The 23,569-nt window shown below is 32.5% G+C and overlaps 1 protein-coding gene across 1 annotated transcript; it reads right to left on the reverse strand.

Moving 5' to 3' along the window:
• Positions 1-6,257: 6,257 nt before the first annotated feature.
• LOC105094220 (NKG2-A/NKG2-B type II integral membrane protein) lies at positions 6,258-22,388 on the reverse strand. Its single transcript, XM_064478790.1, is given in 14 exon segments — positions 6,258-6,546; positions 6,845-6,945; positions 8,635-8,786; positions 9,356-9,409; positions 9,934-10,035; positions 10,470-10,580; positions 12,390-12,420; positions 17,729-17,843; positions 18,142-18,242; positions 19,927-20,078; positions 20,607-20,660; positions 21,131-21,152; positions 21,154-21,251; positions 21,618-22,388. Coding segments are annotated over 14 exon segments (1,398 nt in total). The 5' UTR covers positions 21,805-22,388; the 3' UTR covers positions 6,258-6,428.
• Positions 22,389-23,569: the final 1,181 nt, after the last annotated feature.

Genomic DNA, 23,569 nt, shown 5'->3' on the forward strand with positions numbered 1-23,569 from the left:
TTAATGGGGATAAAGAACAAGAACAATAGTTAGGGGCAGGAGAAGTCAGTCTTATTTTTACCCAAAACTGTGATGTTAGGAATGGTGAAGATGACACTAATTAGGGAGGTTACTGACATAGATGATGCCATTAAATCTGACAGGAGGTGAAGATGACAGCGGTAAGAGGGAAGGGCTAAGAAAGATGTATATCCTTCTAGATTTTACTGAATGAAATGATAATGGTGCCATTTATACAGAGGACACTAGAGTAAGCAGCTTAGGGAAAGGGGTGATGACCCTAATATACAGACAGAACGAGGTTTAAGTCCAGGGGGTACTTTTAATTGATTTCTAATTGAAAATACAAATAGACCTTATGGGACTTTGTTTTATGATTCAAAACACAAAAGCTCACTTTCTAAGTATCTTTAGTTTTAGACAGATTGTTTGAAAAATACTCTGTGGTTTACAGAATTTTCTCTTAATAAGAAATATCAAGATGAGTTAAAAAAGAAATTTTAAAAAGTGGCGTGTTCTCAAGGTTAACATAAATAATCATTATTTCACTGAAACAGTGTTCAAGTAGTAGCCCCCCAAATATGGTTAAAAAGCGGAAAGCAAAATATTTCTGTGCAATTAGATGCTATAGTTTTAGATTATTAAAGACACATGTGTTTGTATCTTTTAGTCTCAGTGCAGTGATGCAGTCAAAAGAATGCAAACCATCTGAAAAACACGTTCAAAATATGTACATTATTTCTGTTTTTTTAACACTCGGAAGTGATCAAGTGCTGGTCAATAAAAGTCCGTATCAGTTTTTCTTCTCTCTGACCTATTGCTCATTTCCTTCCTGTCTCTTTAGCTTTCTAGTTCTTTTTAATCTTCCTCACTAACCCCATTTATTTCTAATTTAGGAACTTTGGCCTTTCTTCTCCCACAGACATGAATCTTATTTGCCCAAATAGAGGGATTTTTTTTTTCAAATTTTGTCAAATGTTATCCTCTAGAGTTGTTTTCCTCTACACGCTATTAATATGTTTTATTTCTTATTTTCGTCTATTTTTACTCGTATCATTAATTCCACTTTGTTTATTTTGCTTTTTATATTTCTTAGCAGAATATAAACTATGAAATGACAGGAAGTTTGTCTTGTTCATTGATGTATCTTTGGCACATAAAATAATGTATGATACATTGTAAGTGCTCATGAAACATTAGGAATGAGTTTTATGTGTTTTTCCATCATTTATTTGCATTTATTTGACAGAAGTGTTACTGTTATATGTTATGTAGATAAATGTTTCTAGTCTTTCATTTATTGGCTCAGGCGTTTACCAGGTTGCTTACAAAGTCTTCTCTTGCTCTAAGTTTATACAAATATTCTGTAACATGTCTAAATTGCCTTATTCATATAATTTTTGTTTAAAGAATAATATGACAAACACTAGTGTACCCACTATCAAGCTTATAAAATATATTGTGAATAGATGGAAAGTTTTTATGTGCTCATTCTTAATTTAATTCTCTCTTTTCCCTTTAGAGGATCCCTATTACCTATATATTTATATCTAATAGATATGGCTATGTCTTGCATGTATTTTAAAAGCAGAAAAACAATGTGTAGTGTGCATTTTTGGAATTATTTATATTGGCTCAAATTTATATTTTTGACATTCCTCGATATTGATATATTTAATATTGTGCAATTTTATTCACTTTTCTCATAAAATATAGTCTATTCTGTGAATATAGTACAATATTTTTACCTATTTTCTTTTCTAAAAGTATTTTGGTTCTTCCTATTTTTTTCCTTTTCATTATTACTCAAAATTCTGTCTCAAATATTCTTCAATATCTTTCCTTAACCACATTTACAGGAGTGTTTCTTCTCGAGTATGTACTTACCAGCTGTTGAGTACTGGATAAAACTTCACAAGTATTGACAAATTGCTGTCCAAAGCTTTTGTATTATTTTCACTCCAAGCAGAAGTACATGACAGCTTCCATTTTTCCACACCATATCCACAAGTTGAAGTCTACAATCTTTCAATTTCTCTAACATCATGGATGCAAAATTTTCTCAGGAGGTTTTAGTTTTCCTTTCCATAAGAGTTATTTATATTTAACTTTCATAATAATATCCGTTATTTGGGTCTACTTCTCTGTGAATTGTCTCTTCACATATTTTCCTAGTTCATTGCTGCCATTTTATGAACTTACGTAAGTTCTTTATATGTTCCAGGTAGGAATCTAGTGTAACATGTATCCAGTGTAAGTTAGTAAATGTTTCCTAACCAGTGCTCTGGTGGAGGGGAAGACCTCGTTTGTAGTGTTTGCCAATTTGAGTTCTGGGAGTACACTGACTGTAATCAATTTAAATCTACGAACCTAATATCACTGAATGGAGAATTGGAAAGGGAAGAGATTTATCGTAGAACACTATCGTGTAGCATTTCCACAACTCAGACATCATGGATGCACATAACTTCATAAGCACATAGTGAATGTAGCAAAATAACTACAAGGTAACATTTTGAGTATTTATCATTTTTATTGTTACTATGATTTACAATATTTTGTTTATGTAATTGAATTTTAATAATGATTGTGTTTAACAACTTGGTCTCAAAATTCCTGAGATTTAACACTAATCTCTTTTGATCAGCTGTGAGCCTGGTCCAGCACACCATTCACTGATTGTATGATTTGTGCTAGTCTGGGTGTAACTTTCCAATTCTAATGATCTTTTATTGCCCAGAAAAATAAAGTTACCTATTTAATTAGTCCTTTATATTGTCATTTGTATCTATGATTTGGCTTTTTGGAAATATGATTATTTCACCACAGCACTGGAGCAAAAGAATATAAGATTGGATGTACTAGAGAAGATAAGAGGAGCAACCTGATTTTACCTACATTGCCCTTCCTCCAAGGTAACACAGCTTAGGGCCAAGAGAGACCTTCTCAGCCCATGATATCTTTCATGAGGAAAAGTAAAAGAATATGAGTGAGCACCTAGCTTTCTCAATTCTATGGGATGCTCCCAAAGAGGCTCATTTCTCTCTTGCCTCATCCAAATGACTAAATCATTATGTGCATAACTGGGAGTGAGAAGAGGATGAGATAGCAGCAAATAGGACTCTCAAAGGGCATTAAAGGGACGCAGATCCTATTAACTGCACCAAACACTCTATCAAGAAGTCTGCTCATGAACCGCTTAGTCACAACTGGTCCACAGACACCCTTAGAAATAACCACACTTCACCTGCAAAACACCCACACCCAGTGGTTGTCTTGCTGTGGGCACTCTCAACTGCAGCAGAGAGGGTGAGCTTTGGCAGATGGCTCATGAGCACATGCAGAAACCCAGTCTGAATCTGAAGGCCAACAAGAGACCACAAACATGAACTTTAGCATCATGTTTGTGAAAACAAAAGAAAAAGCTTTCAGCACCCAGCCTGGTGCGTTGCAAGACTGAGATAAGGTGTACAAACGTTAAAATTCTGCCACAAGAGGGAGCACAAAGTGTGGAGCAGGTGCAACCATAGAAGGTCCTAGAAAGCCTCAGAATCACTAGCAGTTTTGGTGGAAGGTAATTCTCTCCTGTTGTCAGCTAGTAGAAGGGAGAAGGTGACTGCTACTTGAAATGCAAAGACAGAAACATGTAACTTCAAGGAGCATGAAAAAATGTCACCACCAAAGGCTCACAATAATTTTCCAGCAACCAACCCCAAAGGTATGGAAATCTATGAATTAACCAATAAAAAATTAAAAATAGCTGTTTTAGGAAGCTCAGTGAGCTACACGAAAAAAAGAAAGATAATTCCACAGTGTAAGGAAGACAATATAAACAAAATAATAAAGTTAACAAAGTGATAGAAATCATAAAAAGAGCCAAACAGAATTGAAGCATACAATAAATTAAAATACAACAGAAGGCATCAACACCAGAATGGATCAAGCAGAAGAAAGAATCTGTGAAGGAGAAGACAGGACCTTTGAAATTATCTATTCAGAGGAGAAAAAAGAAAGGACAGCAACAAAAAAGTGAACAAAGCCCGCGTGACACATGGGCTGTCATCAGAAGTACCAACTTGCAGATTATTGGGGTTCCAGGAGAAGAGAGAGAAGGGGAAAGAGAGCTTACTTTTTAAAAATCATGTCTGAGAGCCGCCCAAGTCTGGTGAGAGATTTGGATATCCACATTCATGAAGCTAATATGTCATGAACCAAAATCAAAGAGATCCTCTCCGAGACACATTATCATCAAACTGTAAAAAAACAAAAATAAAAACAAAAACAAAATCAAGGACAAAGGGAAAAACTCTTAAAAACAGTGGGAGAAAAAGAAGCTAGAAACTCACAGGGGAAGCCCCAGAGGGCTGTCAGGGGTTTTCCAAGCAAAACGTTACAAGCCAAGAGAAAATGGGATGGTTAAAGTACCAAAAGTCTGTCTTGGGAAGTACTGACCACCCTAAATACATATCTTACAAACAAAACAAAGCAGAAATCCAAGCATGCATTGTAAGGAACTAAAAATAGAAAAGCTAAAGTTAAGTGAAATTGAATCCAAATGAAGTAGAAGGAAGAAAACACACAAAATCAGGACAAAGAACGGAATTACAACAGAGAGCAACAGCTGGGCCAAAGGTACTCTCACTGAAAACCTTTAATAAAATTGATAAAACCTGCTGGAAAACTTGAAAATAAACAAATCTTTTATGTCTAAATAAATAGAGAGATACCATTACAGTTTTTACAGATATTAAATAGATAAAAAGCAGTATTGATGAATACATTTTAATACCTATATAAAATAGAAAAAGTCCTAAAATGAACACTTTGCACAACAAATAGAAACTTAAGTAAACCTAACACCTATGCAAAGAAATTAAGTTCATTATGTAAATCTTCCTACAACGAAGTTCTAGAAGCTCAAATGGCATTGGTAGTGGATAATAACACTTAAAAATGTAGCAGTGCTGTTACACAAAGGTTTCTGGGTAAAAGGAAAAAAGAAAAATGCTTCCTAACACAGCCTTGATAACAATCTATCAAGCAAGTAACATAAATAAAAACTCAGTCAAAGCTTTGTGAACATGGATGAAGAACAAAAGCTTAATCTAGATATGATGTATGCACTGATTTTTTTAAGAAGGATGATACAGAAGGATCATTGTAATTTTATTTCAGAAATGCAAGATCAATTTAACATATGAAAGAAACAAAGGTAATTTACTTTGTAATCATTATAGAGAGAAAATATTTATCATTCCAATTGATGGGAAAATAATACAAATGTAACATCTATTGATTAAAAATTCATCTGAAAAATGAGAGTATGATGGGATTGCTTTCATGTGAGAAAAATATGATTAGAAAAAAACTTAAGACAACCCTCTTATTTAAGGATGAAATATTTTCCCCTAAAATGGGAAAGGATACATGTAGGACCCTTACTTTACCTTCTATTCATTGTTGGAAATGAAACCCTAACCAGTAAAAGTAAGTCAAGGAAAAAAAAATGATTGCACGTGGAAAGAAATAAAGTGTGATTATTTACATATGCAGTAACTTTTTGTATAAAAAATCTAGAAAAATACACATTTGAAATGATAAATTAATACCTAAAATCACAGAAATCATTGTCTATAAGACCAACATGTAAACATCACTGTATTATTGTCTATACCAGCAAAAATTACTAAAAATTTTAAAAGAAGGACCCCATTTACAGAAGTATGAGTGTGAAATACCCATGTGTCTTTAAGAATATAGAAAACTACAAAATGTATCAAGGAGAAATTAAAGAAAACCTAATACATGGAAGGAAAAAATATAATATTGTTTAGAAGAGTCAATATTGTGCAGATGACTATCTTTGAAGATTTCTTTAAAACTTAAATGTAGTCCCAAACGTAATTCCAGGAGTTGTTTTCTTTGAGACAGTGTTATTGAGGTATGATTAACACAGCATAAAATTTATCCACTTAAAGTATAAAATTCAGTGATTTTTTAATAGTCATTGAGTTTAGAACCACCAACACTAACAAACTCTAGAAGTTTTCATCACCCCAAAAAGAGACTTTGTACCAGTTAGCAGTAATTTTCTAATCACACCTCTCCTTGGCCATTGGTTACCATTAACCACTTTCTGCCTTCATGGGTTTGCCAACTGGATATTTTAAATAAATGGACTCACACAACATGTGATCTTTCAGAAAGGCTGAATACCATAAAAATAACATGGAACAAAAAAAGCCAGACACCAAAAGTAATGATAGCTGTACTGTTTTGTGTGTGTATATCATATTTCAATAACAGTTTCGAAAAAATATTCATCACTGGAGCAAATAGTACAATTCATTTTAAGATTTCTGCAGTCATAACATTATTTCCATTTCATGAAAGATACAGTTACCCAGCAAAATCCTAACTCACATGTGTTAATTCTCTAGCTTATGCTTACAGTTATATATATGTAGAAATTCACAGCTGTCTGATCTAACGCCACTTGGGTTTAGCATAGCACAGTTACGTTCATCAGGTGATGAGTCTGTTATGCTGTAATGGATAAAAATGCATAATTCTGTTATATCATATGAGGGCATTCCATGAAACAATAATATTTTTCATGTAACTATAATAAAAAATATTTTGAAAATGGGTAATGATGTTTTCTATACAATTTTAGTAAGAGTTTGTGGTAGTCCATTCTTTAATGTTTGTATCAACATTTCATTAACTTTCAACATCTTTCTTCTTTCTACAATGCAACTAAAACAAATGTTTTAATATTATTCTTCACATTTTTCTTTTAATATTTTTCCTCCATGAGATAGCATTATTTTTAACAACTTACTTTAGTTTGTAAGTTGAACCATTTGTCCACATCCACGGATGATCATGGCCTCGACGGAAGACTCCAATCCATGACATAATTGATAGAGATTTCAGAAATTTCTATCCCAAAATAAAGAATTGTCACATAATTATTATAAAAGCTTTTATTGTTTTTCAAAACGCAAGTAGTATATTCTTTCATAGGATCCTTAGTTTTCTGAATAAAATGAAGACTGTTACATTCTAGTCTAACACTAAAGATACATTAAAGTTGAAAATTTTATATTACCAAAAATATTAGCCAATGTCTGTACTTTTGATTTAAAATTAACTCAAACATCTATGCTTAGCAGTTTCATTGTTTTTCTTATGTTAATAAGAAAAATTCTGACTCATGTAATTTAATTGTTACTCATGTTGACAAAACTAATATAGCAAAGCTTTAAATAATTTTTTGGTAATGTGACAGTCATTTCTTCGGATACTGTGATTAAATCATTGAATTTTTCTACTGTATTTCTCAGGATTTAAGTTTTAGAAAGAAATTAAAGGATTGAAATTGAGGATAATAAGTGACATGAAAGCCAAAGGTTTGGTTTTCTGGGTCCCACACCATATTCTGTGACTTGATAAACCCCAAATTGACCTGTTTCTGTACCGGTGGAACCCAGTGTTCCGAACAAGAGGTCAGCGACTCATTTCTCTCTGCTACTCCCTGCTAAGTACAACTGTAAGCACTGGAACTAATGAGGGACCCAAGTGAAGGGGAATTCTGAAAGGAGGAAAGAGAAGGTGAAATGATTTGGGAACCCAGAACGAGGGAACAACGATTAGGGGCGTTTTATAATCCCCACCCAACAGAAGAAAGTGACCTAGACTAACTTTTCCCAACACCCCGCCCCCTCCCCCAGCTGCCGGAGGAGGCAGAGGTGACCCTTCCTCCTCTGTGCTGAGGGAAACCCTGTCCAGCAACAGCAGGCGAGCCTGACCAGGTGGCCCATCAGGACACCTGCTAAGAAGCAGCAGCCAGAGGAAGTGCTTCCCCTGCTCCCACCAAGAGACACCAGAGCTGGGGGTGGGGGTGGAGACGGGACCAGCAAAGGGGATCCCATGACTAAAAGGGCTGAGCCCAAGAAGCCTCTTTATCCCAGAGGGCATGAGGCTCCATCCCCAACCAGAGACACTGGATTGAACGGATTTTAAAACGTTATGTTTACATAATGAGCAGTGGAAATTAACAAACTACACATACATGCAATAATACGGAGGAACTGCAAAAATATAGTGTGTGTGTGAGAAGAGACAGGAACAAAAATGCATATTGTATGATTCCATGTATATGAAATTCACAAACAAGCAGAGATTCTGTAATACTAAACGTCAGGACAGCGGTTAAAAAGGAGGGAGGAGAAGTGATGAGAGAATACACAGACGCTGGGTGCTGGGGACAGGAAACTTCTTTTTCATGATCTGATGTGTATTACATGGTTCTATTCATTTTGTGATCAGTCTAAACAATCATATGTTTATTTTCCTTGATGTATGGTAAAATTTAATAGCAAAGTTTATTTTAGGGAAAAAAAAGCATTTATTGAGGCATAAGATTTCCTATGAAAAGCAAGAAATGGAAATTATTAAATGTGCATTAAAGTTGTAAACATAGAATTAATATATTATAAAGTCAAACAATGGAATATTAACAGACTTTAAAAAACTACAAATACGTACAAAACCATGAATGAATTCTACCAATATGATACTGACTGAATCAAGCCTCAAATAAAGTGTTTGAAACATTTAATATCTTACCATTTCTTCCTCATTATCTATATAAAGCAGGGTAGAGTTCTTAGATGCACAGGCCATCAAACTTTCTTTCCATGGTTTTTTTTCAGTACTAATGTAATAGCAATTGTTGGAATACGTAAACCCCTCTTTTGGACAATGACCACAATGATATGCTGAAGAAAAATTATAAAATATTATCCAAAATTTGAATTTTTAAAATTAAAAATTAATTTACATTGCACAGGTATAAACATACAAGTAAACAACATAGCTATGCACCCTCAAGGCTGGATATATAAAACAAACCACACTCATACACACACACAGAGAAGGTCAGCCTCTCATTCCCTAATTTATGTGCCCATAGAAAGCAAACCTACAAACAAAAGTATCCATTCTCTACATATCCTGAAAGTCAATAAAGGACACCACTTTTTTTGGAATAGTAAAATAATTTATAACTTACATTATCGCAGGAGGAAATTTGAACCAATTGGGGACAATGGGTATGGTGAATTCTTTTTTAAATTAGTATGTTAAATGAATTCACTCATTTTTTAATGAATATTCCTGCATATTGTTGCATATGAAGAACACTCTCCTGTAATTTATGAACATTTATTCCCTGAATTTATAATTTATGATATTCCCCTCCAAAATCTATTGTTATTTTTGTCCAGCCTAAGATAGAGACAAAAATACAAATTGTGCTAATATCAGAACTTTGACTATGATTATGTACCTTTCTGGAGCCTTGTTACTGGAGAGGAATTATTCTGCTCTGGTGTTATAATGCCTAGAAAAAATTGAAGTAATCTTTTAAAAATTAATATTGATCAAAATAAATCATAATTATTTTAATTTCTTAGTTTAAAAAGTGGTGTTGTTTAGGATTAGAATGATCTAGAATGAAATTAATTTTACCAAGAAAAATAAATAAAGTAATGAACATTAGAGGGGAGGAATAATCCCAAAATCTTAAAGGAACAGGCTTCACCACTTCTTACAGTATTTGGTTTAACCAATCTCAAGAATTAATTTATATTTCTCAGTAAGGTTTTTCAGTTTCCTAAAGCATGTCTTTGAGTTATGAAATAAGAATATATATATATATGTATATGTATGTATATGTATATATATATAAAAAATATTCTCTACAAAGTATTTATACTTTGAATAGTTTCAGAATAACCATTCCACATTTAGCCTAAATGCATATATTAAAATGAGAGTTCTAGTCCGTAATAGAATGAAATTTTAGAGGCACTGACTATCATTGAAATGAGAAGTTCCATTATAATCTTTCAAAAATGTACTTGCATGGAGTAACAGCTATCATTTTTACTATGATATACATCAAGACAAAGCAGAGGATTCCCAGGATCTCAGCAATGAGCTTCTCTGGAGGTGACGGTGACTCTGCTGGGAGAGAAATGGAAACACTGAGATAGACGTGATGGAGGCAGTAGTTTAGAAAGTTTACCTACAAGAGAACCCACATGCACAGGGAGTCATATACATAAACTTGGACCCCCAACTCGTATCTACCACTGGCATCTTTAGGAATATACCATTGCATTTTTCAGCAAGATAATGTTTCATGAATTGTTGATCAAAGACTACAAATTACAACAATGCCAGAATAAAATAAGTCCTCAAATTTCGTACTGGAATACTGTATTTCAAACTCAAGCTCCGATCCTCGCAAATAAAAAGTACATGAGCCGTTAAATGCTTTATGTTTGTGGTGGCAGTTACTGTCATTTCCTTGAGGATCCTGGGAAGCATTTTGGAAGTTTAATTCCATGTAGGTATTCTCCTGTTCAGCTATGAACTGGAAATTTTCATGCTTTCACCTTTCATTCGCTGTCTCCTTAAGTCCTTCACCAGATTCGGTGCCAAGTCGTTTTCTCTTTGGTTATCCATCTCTGCAGCTGTGTGATGTCGAGGACGGTGTTCTATGAAAACTGTATTTAAGTGGTTAATAAATGATGTATAGAATCACAAGAACCCTAGTGTAGTCAAACTGGGTGCTGTGTGAGGTAAGTAATAGCACTCATTTTGCAGTTGAACAATGTAAAAGTCTGGTTTTAATTTCCTTAAACTTCAAATGTGTTTCATGACAGAATAAGTAGTTTTTAAAATAATATTGTGTTTGATACAAACTTATCAGTTGGAACAATGAAAATTAAAAAATTAGTGAGGAATAAAGTTCACGAATAGTGATAGCCATATTAATTTAAACTCAAATTGCACAGAAACATTTTAAAACTGTTAAAATAACTGTGTTAAAATGAAAATTCATCAAACATCTATCAAAATTCATCTATCAAAACTCAACAAACTGTACACTTGAAATATGTATAGTTTACTGTACAGGAACCAATCATAATAAAGATGTTAAAAAAATGAAAATGCCATACTAGAAAAAAAAAAAGATGTATCAATTTTTATGACAACTTTAAAATTCATTAATAGTTAAAGACTGAGTGTTGTAAAGATGAGGGAAGAGTAGATTTGGCATACATAGTGATTTCTTGTACTAAATTGCTTTAATTAGTGACTTACATTCATTTATTAAAAGAGAATAAAGTGCTATCAAATGATTTTTTCATTTTATTTGGATGATTCTGGAGTTCTGAGAAATCATTAAAATTTTAAACAACTATTTTATATGTTAAAATATTACATGACACATTAAACTATCCAAACTTAACAATTAATAAAAACCAAACAATATAAAAAACAATTATAAAATTCTTATTTTACACAAGTAATTGTCAATTAATAATGGCTTAGATAGGAAACCATAAAATAATAACTAACAGTGTCAAACATTTATAGAAGAACAATGTTGGTGCAAACTTCTAGAAAGATCCTATGGCTGCCAAAGTCCATGAGGGTAGCTTTAGTTGTGTAAGCAACTGTAATAAATCAGAGAATTCAGTCTATGGGGTCTGCAGTCAGTGAGATCTAGGTTAATTCTGGCTTTGACATTTATAATGCGTCATCTTTAAAAAGTTACTTAGTGTCTAGCAACCTGGATTACTAATTTGGAATGAGAATAAAAATATGTGATATAAAACATGTAAAATATAATATTAAATTTGCCATCTTATTTTATTATTTTAATATAATTGCCGTGTTATTATTTCTGACTCATATCAGTTGGACAAACACATAATTTTTTAGGAGTCTGTATCTGTGTGGTTTTTTTTTTGGAAATCTTTTGTTCAAGCTTTTCAAAAGCATTTGATTGTTTACAACTCAATTTAAATGAGCATTTTACAGAAGCTACCACATCCTGATTTTTATTAAAAATCAACTGCTTTTATTTAATCTAGGTGAATGAAGAGTTACATTTGCCCTTCACAATTTGATGAATCCATTTTAAGAATCTGTTTTTAAAGACTGGGCTAAATAAATATAAATATAAATATAATTATATCTATATTGATTACAAAGTCCAAAATTAACTGTTCCTTGTCATGATGCTTATGAGACTTCACTTTAAATGGCATTGATTTACAAACCCAGTTACGGTATGTGTGTATGCACCTGAATAATCTCCCCAGGCAAGAATTTGAATATTTTCAGAAACCCTCCAATGTATTTCATATTTTATTGTTACTTTTTACATTGAATTATTCAAATAAAGACACCAGTGTCTCTTTGATTTGATTGTAGATCATTGTCCCTAAGTTGTACCACATCTAGCATTTGTTATTTCCCACTAAAGGAGACATGTGAATAGAAAGGAGAGAAACAGCACATACCTTCCGTAGGCTGGAGTCCTGCATCGTCAAGGGGGAGACCAGGTTACCCTTGTAAACAAACAATCTCTGTGGTCTTCACAGACTGCCCTGTGAAGGCCCGGAGGGAGGCAATAGTGGAAACAAGTCGATTTCTCATCTCTGTGTCACTTCAACAGGAAATTCTTACACTGGGGTGTTTTGAAGACAGTCTACCTCATCACATGTCTCCAGAACATAGGAGACTTTCGGCTTGTACTGTATCATTTAGTTTGTCCTTTGGCAAGTGCCTCTGAAAAATTGTTTCCATAGATAAAAGACACCGAGGGACAAAAGACTTGACCACCGTGCTGTTAACCTCCTTCCATCTCAATCACAAATGCTGAAGCTTAAGGCTTGTGAAGAGTATCTTCAATGTTTAAGTTCTACTTTTAGACAAGATTGCTAAATTTTTGCTTTACATATTTCTTTTCCTTATATTCTCATTACGTCATTTCTGTTATAAAGGAAAAAATTGGGGAAAATTAAGATATAATTCCATTAACAATAGGTATTTAAGGATACTTGTCACTAATTCTGAAGACTTGCTACATTTTTAACTTTATTGTAACTGCCATAAAGACATCAATGACCAAACGTACTTCTCACTTTCTCTGCCCTACTTCTTAAAATACCTTTAATTTTCTTATTCATAAAGAAGTTATTTAGAGTTCCCTTGATAAAAATAAATATCTCTGGAAAGGATAAAACATTAAATAATATCAAACTATATCACCAGGGCAGAGATTGAAATATTGAATATCTACTATTTATATTATTCATTGATGATCCTCCAATCATAACTTGCTGTCTGTATTTTAATAGGAATATTTGTTGTAAAGAACACGGCCCAAGTTTATGTAGTGGGAAAACAATGGTAATTTTTAAAAATTGCACTTCACAAAAAAATGGGGAGGGCAGAAAAATTAGACTTTTAAAACAAGTTAAATAACACATGAATATCAAGACATAAAACATTAAATAAATTATCAAATTTGCCTCAGATTAACATTTTTTTCAGCAGTCCTCATCTGTATCAAGAAAAGGGGGAATGTTTATCTATTGTACCTAAGAATATTCACTTTCAGTATAATCTCAGTGTAATGGAATCTAGGACATTGAATTTAGACAAACTCTTAATTTTTAGTTTTCTAAAATCTAGAAAAATGGAATTTAAATTCATAGTTATGTCCTTGTAATATAGGTTAATATCTGAACTTTCTATAACAATAGCTAATGGCTAGCTATGTGGTTATTCCTATTAATTATATTTTATTATATTTTCATAGATTAAATAAATAATCTACTCTCCTCTATTGCTCACATAATACAATTAGAGCAGGTGAAGCGTTCACTAGTGATGCCAAACAAAGTAAAATTCACTAATGTTGCCTTTTTAAACTTGAGGTACTTATACCTACTATCTCTATAGTCATACGCTTTGCTGTTTTCAATTAAATAAAGACATATATATCATGTCCTTTGTTACATGCAAAAGTATGAGTTCACCCTTCTGGCATTTAACTTGAATAAAATCTATGTTAGGATGATTCAAAGCAATGAAAGCTCAAAATAATGAGCAGTTTGAATTTACTATTTATGGTATGAATATATGTATTTGTGAGTATGTCTAATAATGACAATACCTGGTGACGTGAGAGAGAGATACGTTGGAAATCAGTAACAAGGGAAAATGTCCCTTTAATATGATGGTAGAAAGATTTCATTTTCAAGGAATCTTTTTAAATGGAGAAAATTAATTACCAACTGACTCTAACTAAAGGAAATATTTAAGGATCTTCTAAACAGGAAACCCTCATTCTAGGTGAAAACTTGGATGTGCAGAAAGGAAAGAAGAGTTGAAGAAAAGAAATTATGTGGATATATCCAAATAGATATTGAGGGGTAAATACGAATGATAAAGTTTCAAATTTTAAATACATGTATTTGTATTTGAATTCAAGGGAGCAAATATGACATAAGCAGTAAATAAAAAGTAGAGAGTCGTTAAGTCTTTTCACTGTTTGAGAAGGGGATGGAAGTACTAACTTATTAGACTTTATTGAGTCTAAGTTATGCTGAAAATGTAGGGCACTAATAAGACTATTTAAAGCATATTAAGTGAACAACTTCTTATAAAGGAAAGTTAAAAATATTTATTGTGAAGGACAAGAAACAAGGAAAACCTTAAATTCAAAGAAATGGTAGTATTCATTCCAAATTAATGATAGCTATATTATACTTTAAATTTAAATATATATACTTACATATAAATGAAATATATAAAGCATATAATTATTTTAAAATTATGTTAAATATATATGGAATAACTTTCCATTTAAATTCTAAGAACGTTTTTGCTTTTAAATATTTTAGTTAATAAGTTATGTACATAAAACAGTTATATTAATAACTACTGTTTTGATGAGACACTTTTTAAACAAAAGCATAAAGAGGAAAGTAAAAAGATGAAAAAAGATACTATGCAGCCCAAATCAGGAGCACTGTTACAGTTAGGCACCATCACTGTGTAAGGCAACGACCACAACAGAAGTGATAAGCATGTTTCACAGCGATATACTGAGTACCCAAACCACTAGCAATTTTTTTTTAATTTATATGTACTTAATAATTTCAACATGGGCTTGAGAAAAGTGCCTAAGTAAATAATCATAAATGGAGACTTAAATCTCCCTCACTGCTTATCAAGCAAGCAGATATGGAAGTAAGCTATAGAAAGATTTAAACTAGGCAATTAATCAATATATACATACCCACCTCCAACACACACCCACACATACACTCACACACCCACACATACACTCACACACCCACACGTACTCATATAGAATACACATTATATCTTTAGGTGCACAGACAAAATTTCCAAAAATACTCTATATACTCATATGGTCAATTATATTAATATAAAATACATAGAACTGTGGCATCACTGAACTGTGGTTCACTTCCAGCCAAGTTTGGCACATAAGCACTTAAAATGTGGATATTCAAATTTAAATTGTAATTAATTACAGAGAAATAAAAAATGAAGATTGGTTCTTCATTCACACTAGCCATATTCAACAGAGATTTAGAGCATTTCCAGCTTCACAGAAATTCTCTAACTATACTTTATCTCAAATAGAGGTCAATAACCCCAAATTTGAAGATCTTTATCTGGATTTAAATTCAGTAATAAATTTCTAAATAATATATGGGCCAAGAAAATAATCACAATGAAAGTTCACAATTTTTATGTGAATTAAAAGGAAAATAGAATAGCAAAAATCTGTCTTGTGGAAGATTAATTGCCTTAAATGCATATATTACAAACAAAAAGAAGAATGAAAGAAAGAAGAAATCTGAGTATGCATCATAAGACACTAAAAATGAAAAAGCAGTTGAGGTGAAATTAAATCAAAATGATCTGGATGAAGTAGAAGGAAGAAAATGAAAAACAGTACAAGATGATGACAAAGAACAAAATGACAGTAGAGAGGACAAAGGCCAAATGTATTTTCATTTGAAAGACTTAATAAAATTGATAAATGATGGCTGAAGAAAAAACTGAGAAGACACGAATCTTTTCTATCTATAATAAACATGACAATACCATTATGGTTTTCACAGATGTTAAACAGAGAATAAAGCCACATGAATATATTTTAATACCTACATGAAACAGAGAATCCCTAGGAAATACGGACTACCAAATGCAGTACAACTAGAAATCTGAATAAACCTAACATGTGTTAAAGATACTGGGATCATTGTATAAACCTCCCTCCAAAAAAAGTTCCAGAAGCTCTTAATGGCATCAGTAGTGAAAAATAACACTTTAAAATACAGCAGGACTTGTACACAGATTCTCCAAGTAGAAGGAAAAGCTGAATGCTTCCCAATAGAGCCTTGATAACAAAAACTGTCAGGTCACATAATATTAATGAACTCAGTCTAATCTCTTTGTAAACATGGATGAAGGAAAACATCTTAATTGAAATATGAAATATGCACCGATTTTTAATAGAAGGAAAATACAGAATGATTATTGTGGATTTATTTCATAAATACAAGATTGGTTTACATTTGAAAGAAACAGTTACTTCATAAACATTATTTAAAACATTTCTCATCCCATTGAAAGAAAAATAATAAAAACGTAACATCATTGACCGGCTATAAAGTCTATTAGAAAAATATGAATACTATAGAATTGGATTCATATGAGAAAGTTATGACGAAAAAAAACCTTAAAACAAACCTCATACATAAGGATGAAATACTGAAATATTTTCCCCCGAAATAGGAAAGGATACACATAGAACCTTTACTGTACCTTCTATTCAATGTTGGAAATAAAACCCTAATCTGTAAAAATAAGTCAAGAAAGAAAGCAATTGCATCAGGAGAGAAGACATAATGTGTAATTATTTATAGATGCAGTAGATATTTATATTAAAAAATCCAGAAGAATACGTATTTGAAACGACAGAATTAATACATAAAATCAGAGAAGCCATTAGAAATAAGCTCAACCTTGAAACCTCAACTGTATTTCTGTTTACAGCAGCAAAAATTATTAAAACTTTTTTAAAAGATGCTATTTACAAAAGCACGACTATGAAATACCCATATTTCTATAAGACTTCAATATTGAAAAATACAAAACACAATAGAGAGTAATTAAAGCAAACTTAATTCAAGGAAGGATAAAGTATACTATTGATTAGAAGAGTCAATATGATAAAGATGACCATCTTTACAAATTACTTTAAAAAGTAAATGCTGTCCCAATCATAATTCTAGGAGCTTTTTTTATAAACAGCTTTATTGAGGTGTAATTTATATAGCATAAAATCCATCCATTTAAAGTGTATAAATCAATGATTTTAAATATATTTACAGTTTACAACAATCACCACTATCAAAATCTAGAAAGTATTCATCAACCACAAAAAGAAACACTTCACCCATTAATAGTCACTTCCTTTTCTCACCTCCCCTTAGCCTTGGTAACCACTAATCTACTTTCTGTCTCCATGTTTGCCTGTTTTTCGTATTTCATGCAAATGAGCTCATAGAACAAATGATCTTTTAGAAAGCTTGAATGCCATAAACATATTGTTGAGCAAAAAAAGCCAAACATAAAAGTAATGATAGCTGTACTTTTTGGAGTGTATATAATAGTCCAATACTTTTTGAACAGTGTTTCATTATGAGAACAAATCATGTAACTACTTTTAAAATTTATGCAAACATAATATTATTTCCATTTCATGAAAGATACAGTTACCCAGCAAAATCCTAACTCACATGTGTTAATTCTCTAGCTTATGCTTACAGTTATATATATGTAGAAATTCACAGCTGTCTGATCTAACGCCACTTGGGTTTAGCATAGCACAGTTACGTTCATCAGGTGATGAGTCTGTTATCCTGTAATGGATAAAAATGCATAATTCTGTTATATCATATGAGGGCATTCCATGAAACAATAATATTTTTCATGTAACTATAATAAAAAATATTTTGAAAATGGGTAATGATGTTTTCTATACAATTTTAGTAAGAGTTTGTGGTAGTCCATTCTTTAATGTTTGTATCAACATTTCATTAACTTTCAACATCTTTCTTCTTTCTACAATGCAACTAAAACAAATGTTTTAATATTATTCTTCACATTTTTCTTTTAATATTTTTCCTCCATGAGATAGCATTATTTTTAACAACTTACTTTAGTTTGTAAGTTGAACCATTTGTCCACATCCACGGATGATCACGGCCTCGACGGAAGACTCCAATCCATGACATAATTGATAGAGATTTCAAAAATTTCTATGCCAAAATAAAGAATTGTCACATAATTATTATAAAAGCTTTTATTGTTTTTTAAAATGCAAGTAGTATATTCTTTCATAGGATCCTGTTTTCTGAATAAAATGAGTGTTAGATTCCAGCCTAATACTAAAGATATATTAAAGTTGAAAGTTTTAATATCACCAAAAACAATAACCAGTCTCTATACTTTTGATTTAAAATTAACTCAAACATTTATGCTTAGTAGATTCATTGTTTTTCTTATGTTAATAAGGAAAATGCTGACTCATACAACTTACTCGTTACCCATGCTGACAAAACTAATATAGCAAAGCTTTAAATAAATTTTTAGATACTGTGACAGTCATTTCTTTGGATACTGTGATCAGATCATTAAATTTTTCTACTATGGTTCTCAGAGTTTGGGTTTTAGAAGGAAATTTTAAGGGACTGAAATTGAGGATAATAAGTGACATGAAAGCCAAAGGTTTGGTTTTCTGGGTCCCACACCATATTCTGTGACTTGATAAACCCCAAATTGACCTGTTTCTGTACCGGTGGAACCCAGTGTTCCGAACAAGAGGTCAGCGACTCATTTCTCTCTGCTACTCCCTGCTAAGTACAACTGTAAGCACTGGAACTAATGAGGGACACAAGTGAAGGGGAATTCTGAAAGGAGGAAAGAGAAGGTGAAATGATTTGGGAACCCAGAACGAGGGAACAACAATTAGGGGCGTTTTATAATCCCCACCCAACAGAAGAAAGTGACCTAGACTAACTTTTCCCAACACCCCGCCCCCTCCCCCAGCTGCCGGAGGAGGCAGAGGTGACCCTTCCTCCTCTGTGCTGAGGGAAACCCTGTCCAGCAACAGCAGGCGAGCCTGACCAGGTGGCCCATCAGGACACCTGCTAAGAAGCAGCAGCCAGAGGAAGTGCTTCCCCTGCTCCCACCAAGAGACACCAGAGCTGGGGGTGGGGGTGGAGACGGGACCAGCAAAGGGGATCCCATGACTAAAAGGGCTGAGCCCAAGAAGCCTCTTTATCCCAGAGGGCATGAGGCTCCATCCCCAACCAGAGACACTGGATTGAACGGATTTTAAAACGTTATGTTTACATAATGAGCAGTGGAAATTAACAAACTACACATACATGCAATAATACGGAGGAACTGCAAAAATATAGTGTGTGTGTGAGAAGAGACAGGAACAAAAATGCATATTGTATGATTCCATGTATATGAAATTCACAAACAAGCAGAGATTCTGTAATACTAAACGTCAGGACAGTGGTTAAAAAGGAGGGAGGAGAAGTGATGAGAGAATACACAGACGCTGGGTGCTGGGGACAGGAAACTTCTTTTTCATGATCTGATGTGTATTACATGGTTCTATTCATTTTGTGATCAGTCTAAACAATCATATATTTACTTTCCTTGATGTATGGTAAAATTTAATAGCAAAGTTTATTTTAGGGAAAAAAAAGCATTTATTGAGGCATAAGATTTCCTATGAAAAGCAAGAAATGGAAATTATTAAATGTGCATTAAAGTTGTAAACATAGAATATATTATAAAGTCAAACAATGGAATATTAACAGACTTTAAAAAACTACAAATACGTACAAAAATGTGAATGAATACTACCAATATGATACTGACTGAATCAAGCCTCAAATAAAGTGTTTGAAACATTTAATATCTTACCATTTCTTCCTCATTATCTATATAAAGCAGGGTAGAGTTCTTAGACGCACAGGCCATCAAACTTTCTTTCCATGGTTTTTTTTCAGTACTAATGTAATAGCAATTGTTGGAATATGTAAATCCTTCTTTTGGACAACGACCACAGTAACATTCTGAATAAAGATTATGAATTAGTATTCAAAACAATTTAAATTTTTAAAAATTAAAAACTAATTAACATTTTGCATAGGTATAAACATATATGTATATAACATAGCTATGCACCCTCAAGGCTGGTACATATAAAACAAACCGCACTCATACAAACACTCACAGAGAAGAGTCAGTCTCTCATCCCCTAATTTATGTCTCCGTATAAAGAAAACACAAAAATATCCATTTAAAAAATACCCGTTTTTTACATGTCCTGAAAAAATCAAGAAGTGCAACCACTTTTTTAGAAAAGCACAATTATTTGTGTGTTACAGCAGGAAGAAATTGAGCCAATTGGCAACAATAGTATCGTGATCACACTGTTACATAGGGAGAAACAACTCTCCTATAATCATTATTTATGAATATTTGTTGCCTGATTTTATAATTTATGTTCTCCCCCAAAATCTATACTTATTTTCACCAGCCTAAGATAGAGACAAAATAGAAACTGTACTTATATCAGAACTTTGAATATCATTATGTACCTTTCCGGAGCCTTGTTATTGGAGAGGAGTTATTCTGCTCTGGTGTTACAGTAGCTACAAAATTAATTATGATACAAATTAATACTGATCTAAATAAATTATAATAATTTTAGTTTCTTAGCTTGAAATTTGGCTTATTGTTTAGGACTAGAAAAACCTGGAATAACGTTGATTTTACCAAGGAAAATTAATTAAGCAATGAAGATTTGCTGGAAAAAAATATTTCAAAAGCCTAAATAACAGACTTCATCATCTCTTCCAGTATTTGCTTTAACCAATCTCAAGAATTAATCTGTATTTCTCAGTAAGGTCTTTCACTCTCCTAAAGCATGTCTTTAAGTTATGAAATCAGAATATATGTATATGTACTCTTTATAATTATTCTGTGTTGTATACTTTTGACAAATTCAGAATAATCATTCCACATTTAACCTAAATGCATACATTTTAATGAGAGGTCTATTCCATGATATTATGAAGTGTTTAGAGGCACTGATGGTCATTAAAGTGAAAAGTGCCCTTACAATTTTTCAAAATCTCACTCACAAGGAGTAACAACTATCATTGTTACCACTGTGACCATCAAGACAAGGCAGATGCTTCCAAGGATTCCAGAAATGACCTTCGCTGGGTGTGATGGGGAATCTGCAGGGAGAGAAATGGAAACACCAAGAAAGGAGTGATGGAGACAGTTGTTTAGAAAGTTTACTTACAAGAGAACCCACATGCACAAGGAGTCATATATATAAACTGGGACCCCCAAATCCCTATCTGCCATTGCATTCCCAGCAAATATAACCCTATATGAGTTGTCGATAAAAGACTACAAATTACTATAATGTCAGAACAAAATCAGTCCTCCCATTTCACTGTAGAATACATTATCCAACTTCAAGTTCTGTTCCTCAAAACAGAAAATATGTGAATTTATCCCCCACTCTTTCTCCACACCTCTGCACCCCACCTGCATATTCTAGAATAGTTCCATTGTGCGACTATGAAATGTTTTACCTTTGTGGTAGTAGTTCTTTTCATTCCCTCGGAGATTCTGAGAAGCATTCTGAAGGTTTAGTTCTGCGTAGATTATTTCCTGCTCGGTTATTGAAATGGCACTTTTAGTGCCTGTATGTTTTATTTGCTGCCTCTTTGAGGATTTGGCTACATTCAGTTCTGCATAGGTTACTCCTTGGTTATTCATCTCTGCATCTGAGTGATGTCAAGGACTGCGCTCTAAGACAAGTGTACTTACCTTAAATGGTTTATGTTGGAGGAGGTGCCTAGCACAGTAAAATGGGTGGGGTGAAGAGGATTAGTCCTCACTTTGCAGTTGAAGAATCATAAGGTCTGGTTCTAAATTCCTTAGAGCTTTAAACAAATGTCTCATAGTAGAATACTTTTTCTTTTTAATTTTGCATTTGATAGCATATTATTGGTTGGAATAATGAACAGCAATAAATTAGGGAGGAATAAATGAGTTCGTGAATAATAATGCCCTCATTAATTTAAAGTCAGATTTCACAGAAATATTTTAATACCATTAGAAAGCCTGTCTTAAAAATTAAAATGCTGTATTAGAAAAAAAGAGACTCAATATATCTACGAAAATTTTGAAATCCAGTAATGGTTAAAGACTGAGTACTCTAAAGGTAGGGAAATTGTAATGTTGGCATATATAGCAATTTCCTGCACTAAATTACACTATTTGGTGACTTACATTTACTTATTAAAGGGGTTACCAAATTGTCTTTTATTTTCAGTGATTGAGGAGTTCTGAGAAAACATTAAAAATTAAAGAAATATTATATATATTGGAAAATGTTACATGACACACTAAACTTATATATAGCCTAACAATATTGAAAATAAAACAACAGAAAAAGATTAAAAACACTTATTTTAAAAAAGTAATCGATTCAGTGACTAAGATGTGAACCCATAAAGTGATAAACAAGTATAGGTCATTTGTGGAAGAACACTGTTGTTTCAAACTTCCAGAAAGATCCTGCGGATGTCAAAGTTCATAAAGGTCGTTTTAGTTGTATAAGTGATGGTAATTACTTATTTAAAAATTACTTGTAAAAATCCAGAGAACATAATTAAATAATTCAGTCAATGGCTCAGTAGTCAGAAATATCTGGAAATTAATTCCAGCTTTGAAACTTACATAATTGTGACCTTTCAAAAAATTATTTAGTATCTAGTAATCTATTTTACTACTAAAATGGAAGTAATATTATGTAAGTATAATGCATGTAACACTGAGCATTCAACCTCACACTTACAAGTTCTCAATAAATATTAGTTTTATTATTATTTTATTCACAACTTCCATGTTACTATTTCTTATTTATATCTGTTAGAGTCTGTGAAATAACTTATTAAGCAGGAGTGTCTTTAATTAGTATGGTACTTTTTTTTGCAATTTTTTTTAATCCTTTGATTATTTATAATTAAATCTAAATTAGCATTTAGAAAGCTACCTCATCCTGATTTTTATTAAAAATCAAGCTGCTCTTACTCAATCTAAGTATATGTGTGAAGAACTACATTTGGCCTACGCTATGCAATGAACTCCTTTCTAAGAATCTATTTATAAAGATTGAACAAAACATAAATTAACACATTATTACACAAAAACCCCACATTCTAGTGATTATAAAATCCCAGACTGTTCCTTGTCATGATGTTTGTGGTTTCACTTAAAATTATATTGATTTACAAACCCAAATATGCATGTGCAGATGCACTTGACTTTCTATAGACAATAATTTGAATACTTTAATAAATCTTCCAACATATTTCATATTTTATGGTTGCTTTATGACCTGAATTATTCAAATAAAAACACCAATGTTATACTTTGATTTTGTTGTATAATAATTGTTCCTCAGTTGCATCACACCTAATAATTGTTATTTCCCACCAAGTGAGGTGGGCTAGTAGAGAGACAGGAAAAGAGGGAC

The sequence above is a fragment of the Camelus dromedarius genome, chromosome 25, assembly GCF_036321535.1.
Source record: "Camelus dromedarius isolate mCamDro1 chromosome 25, mCamDro1.pat, whole genome shotgun sequence".
NCBI lineage: Eukaryota > Metazoa > Chordata > Mammalia > Artiodactyla > Camelidae > Camelus > Camelus dromedarius.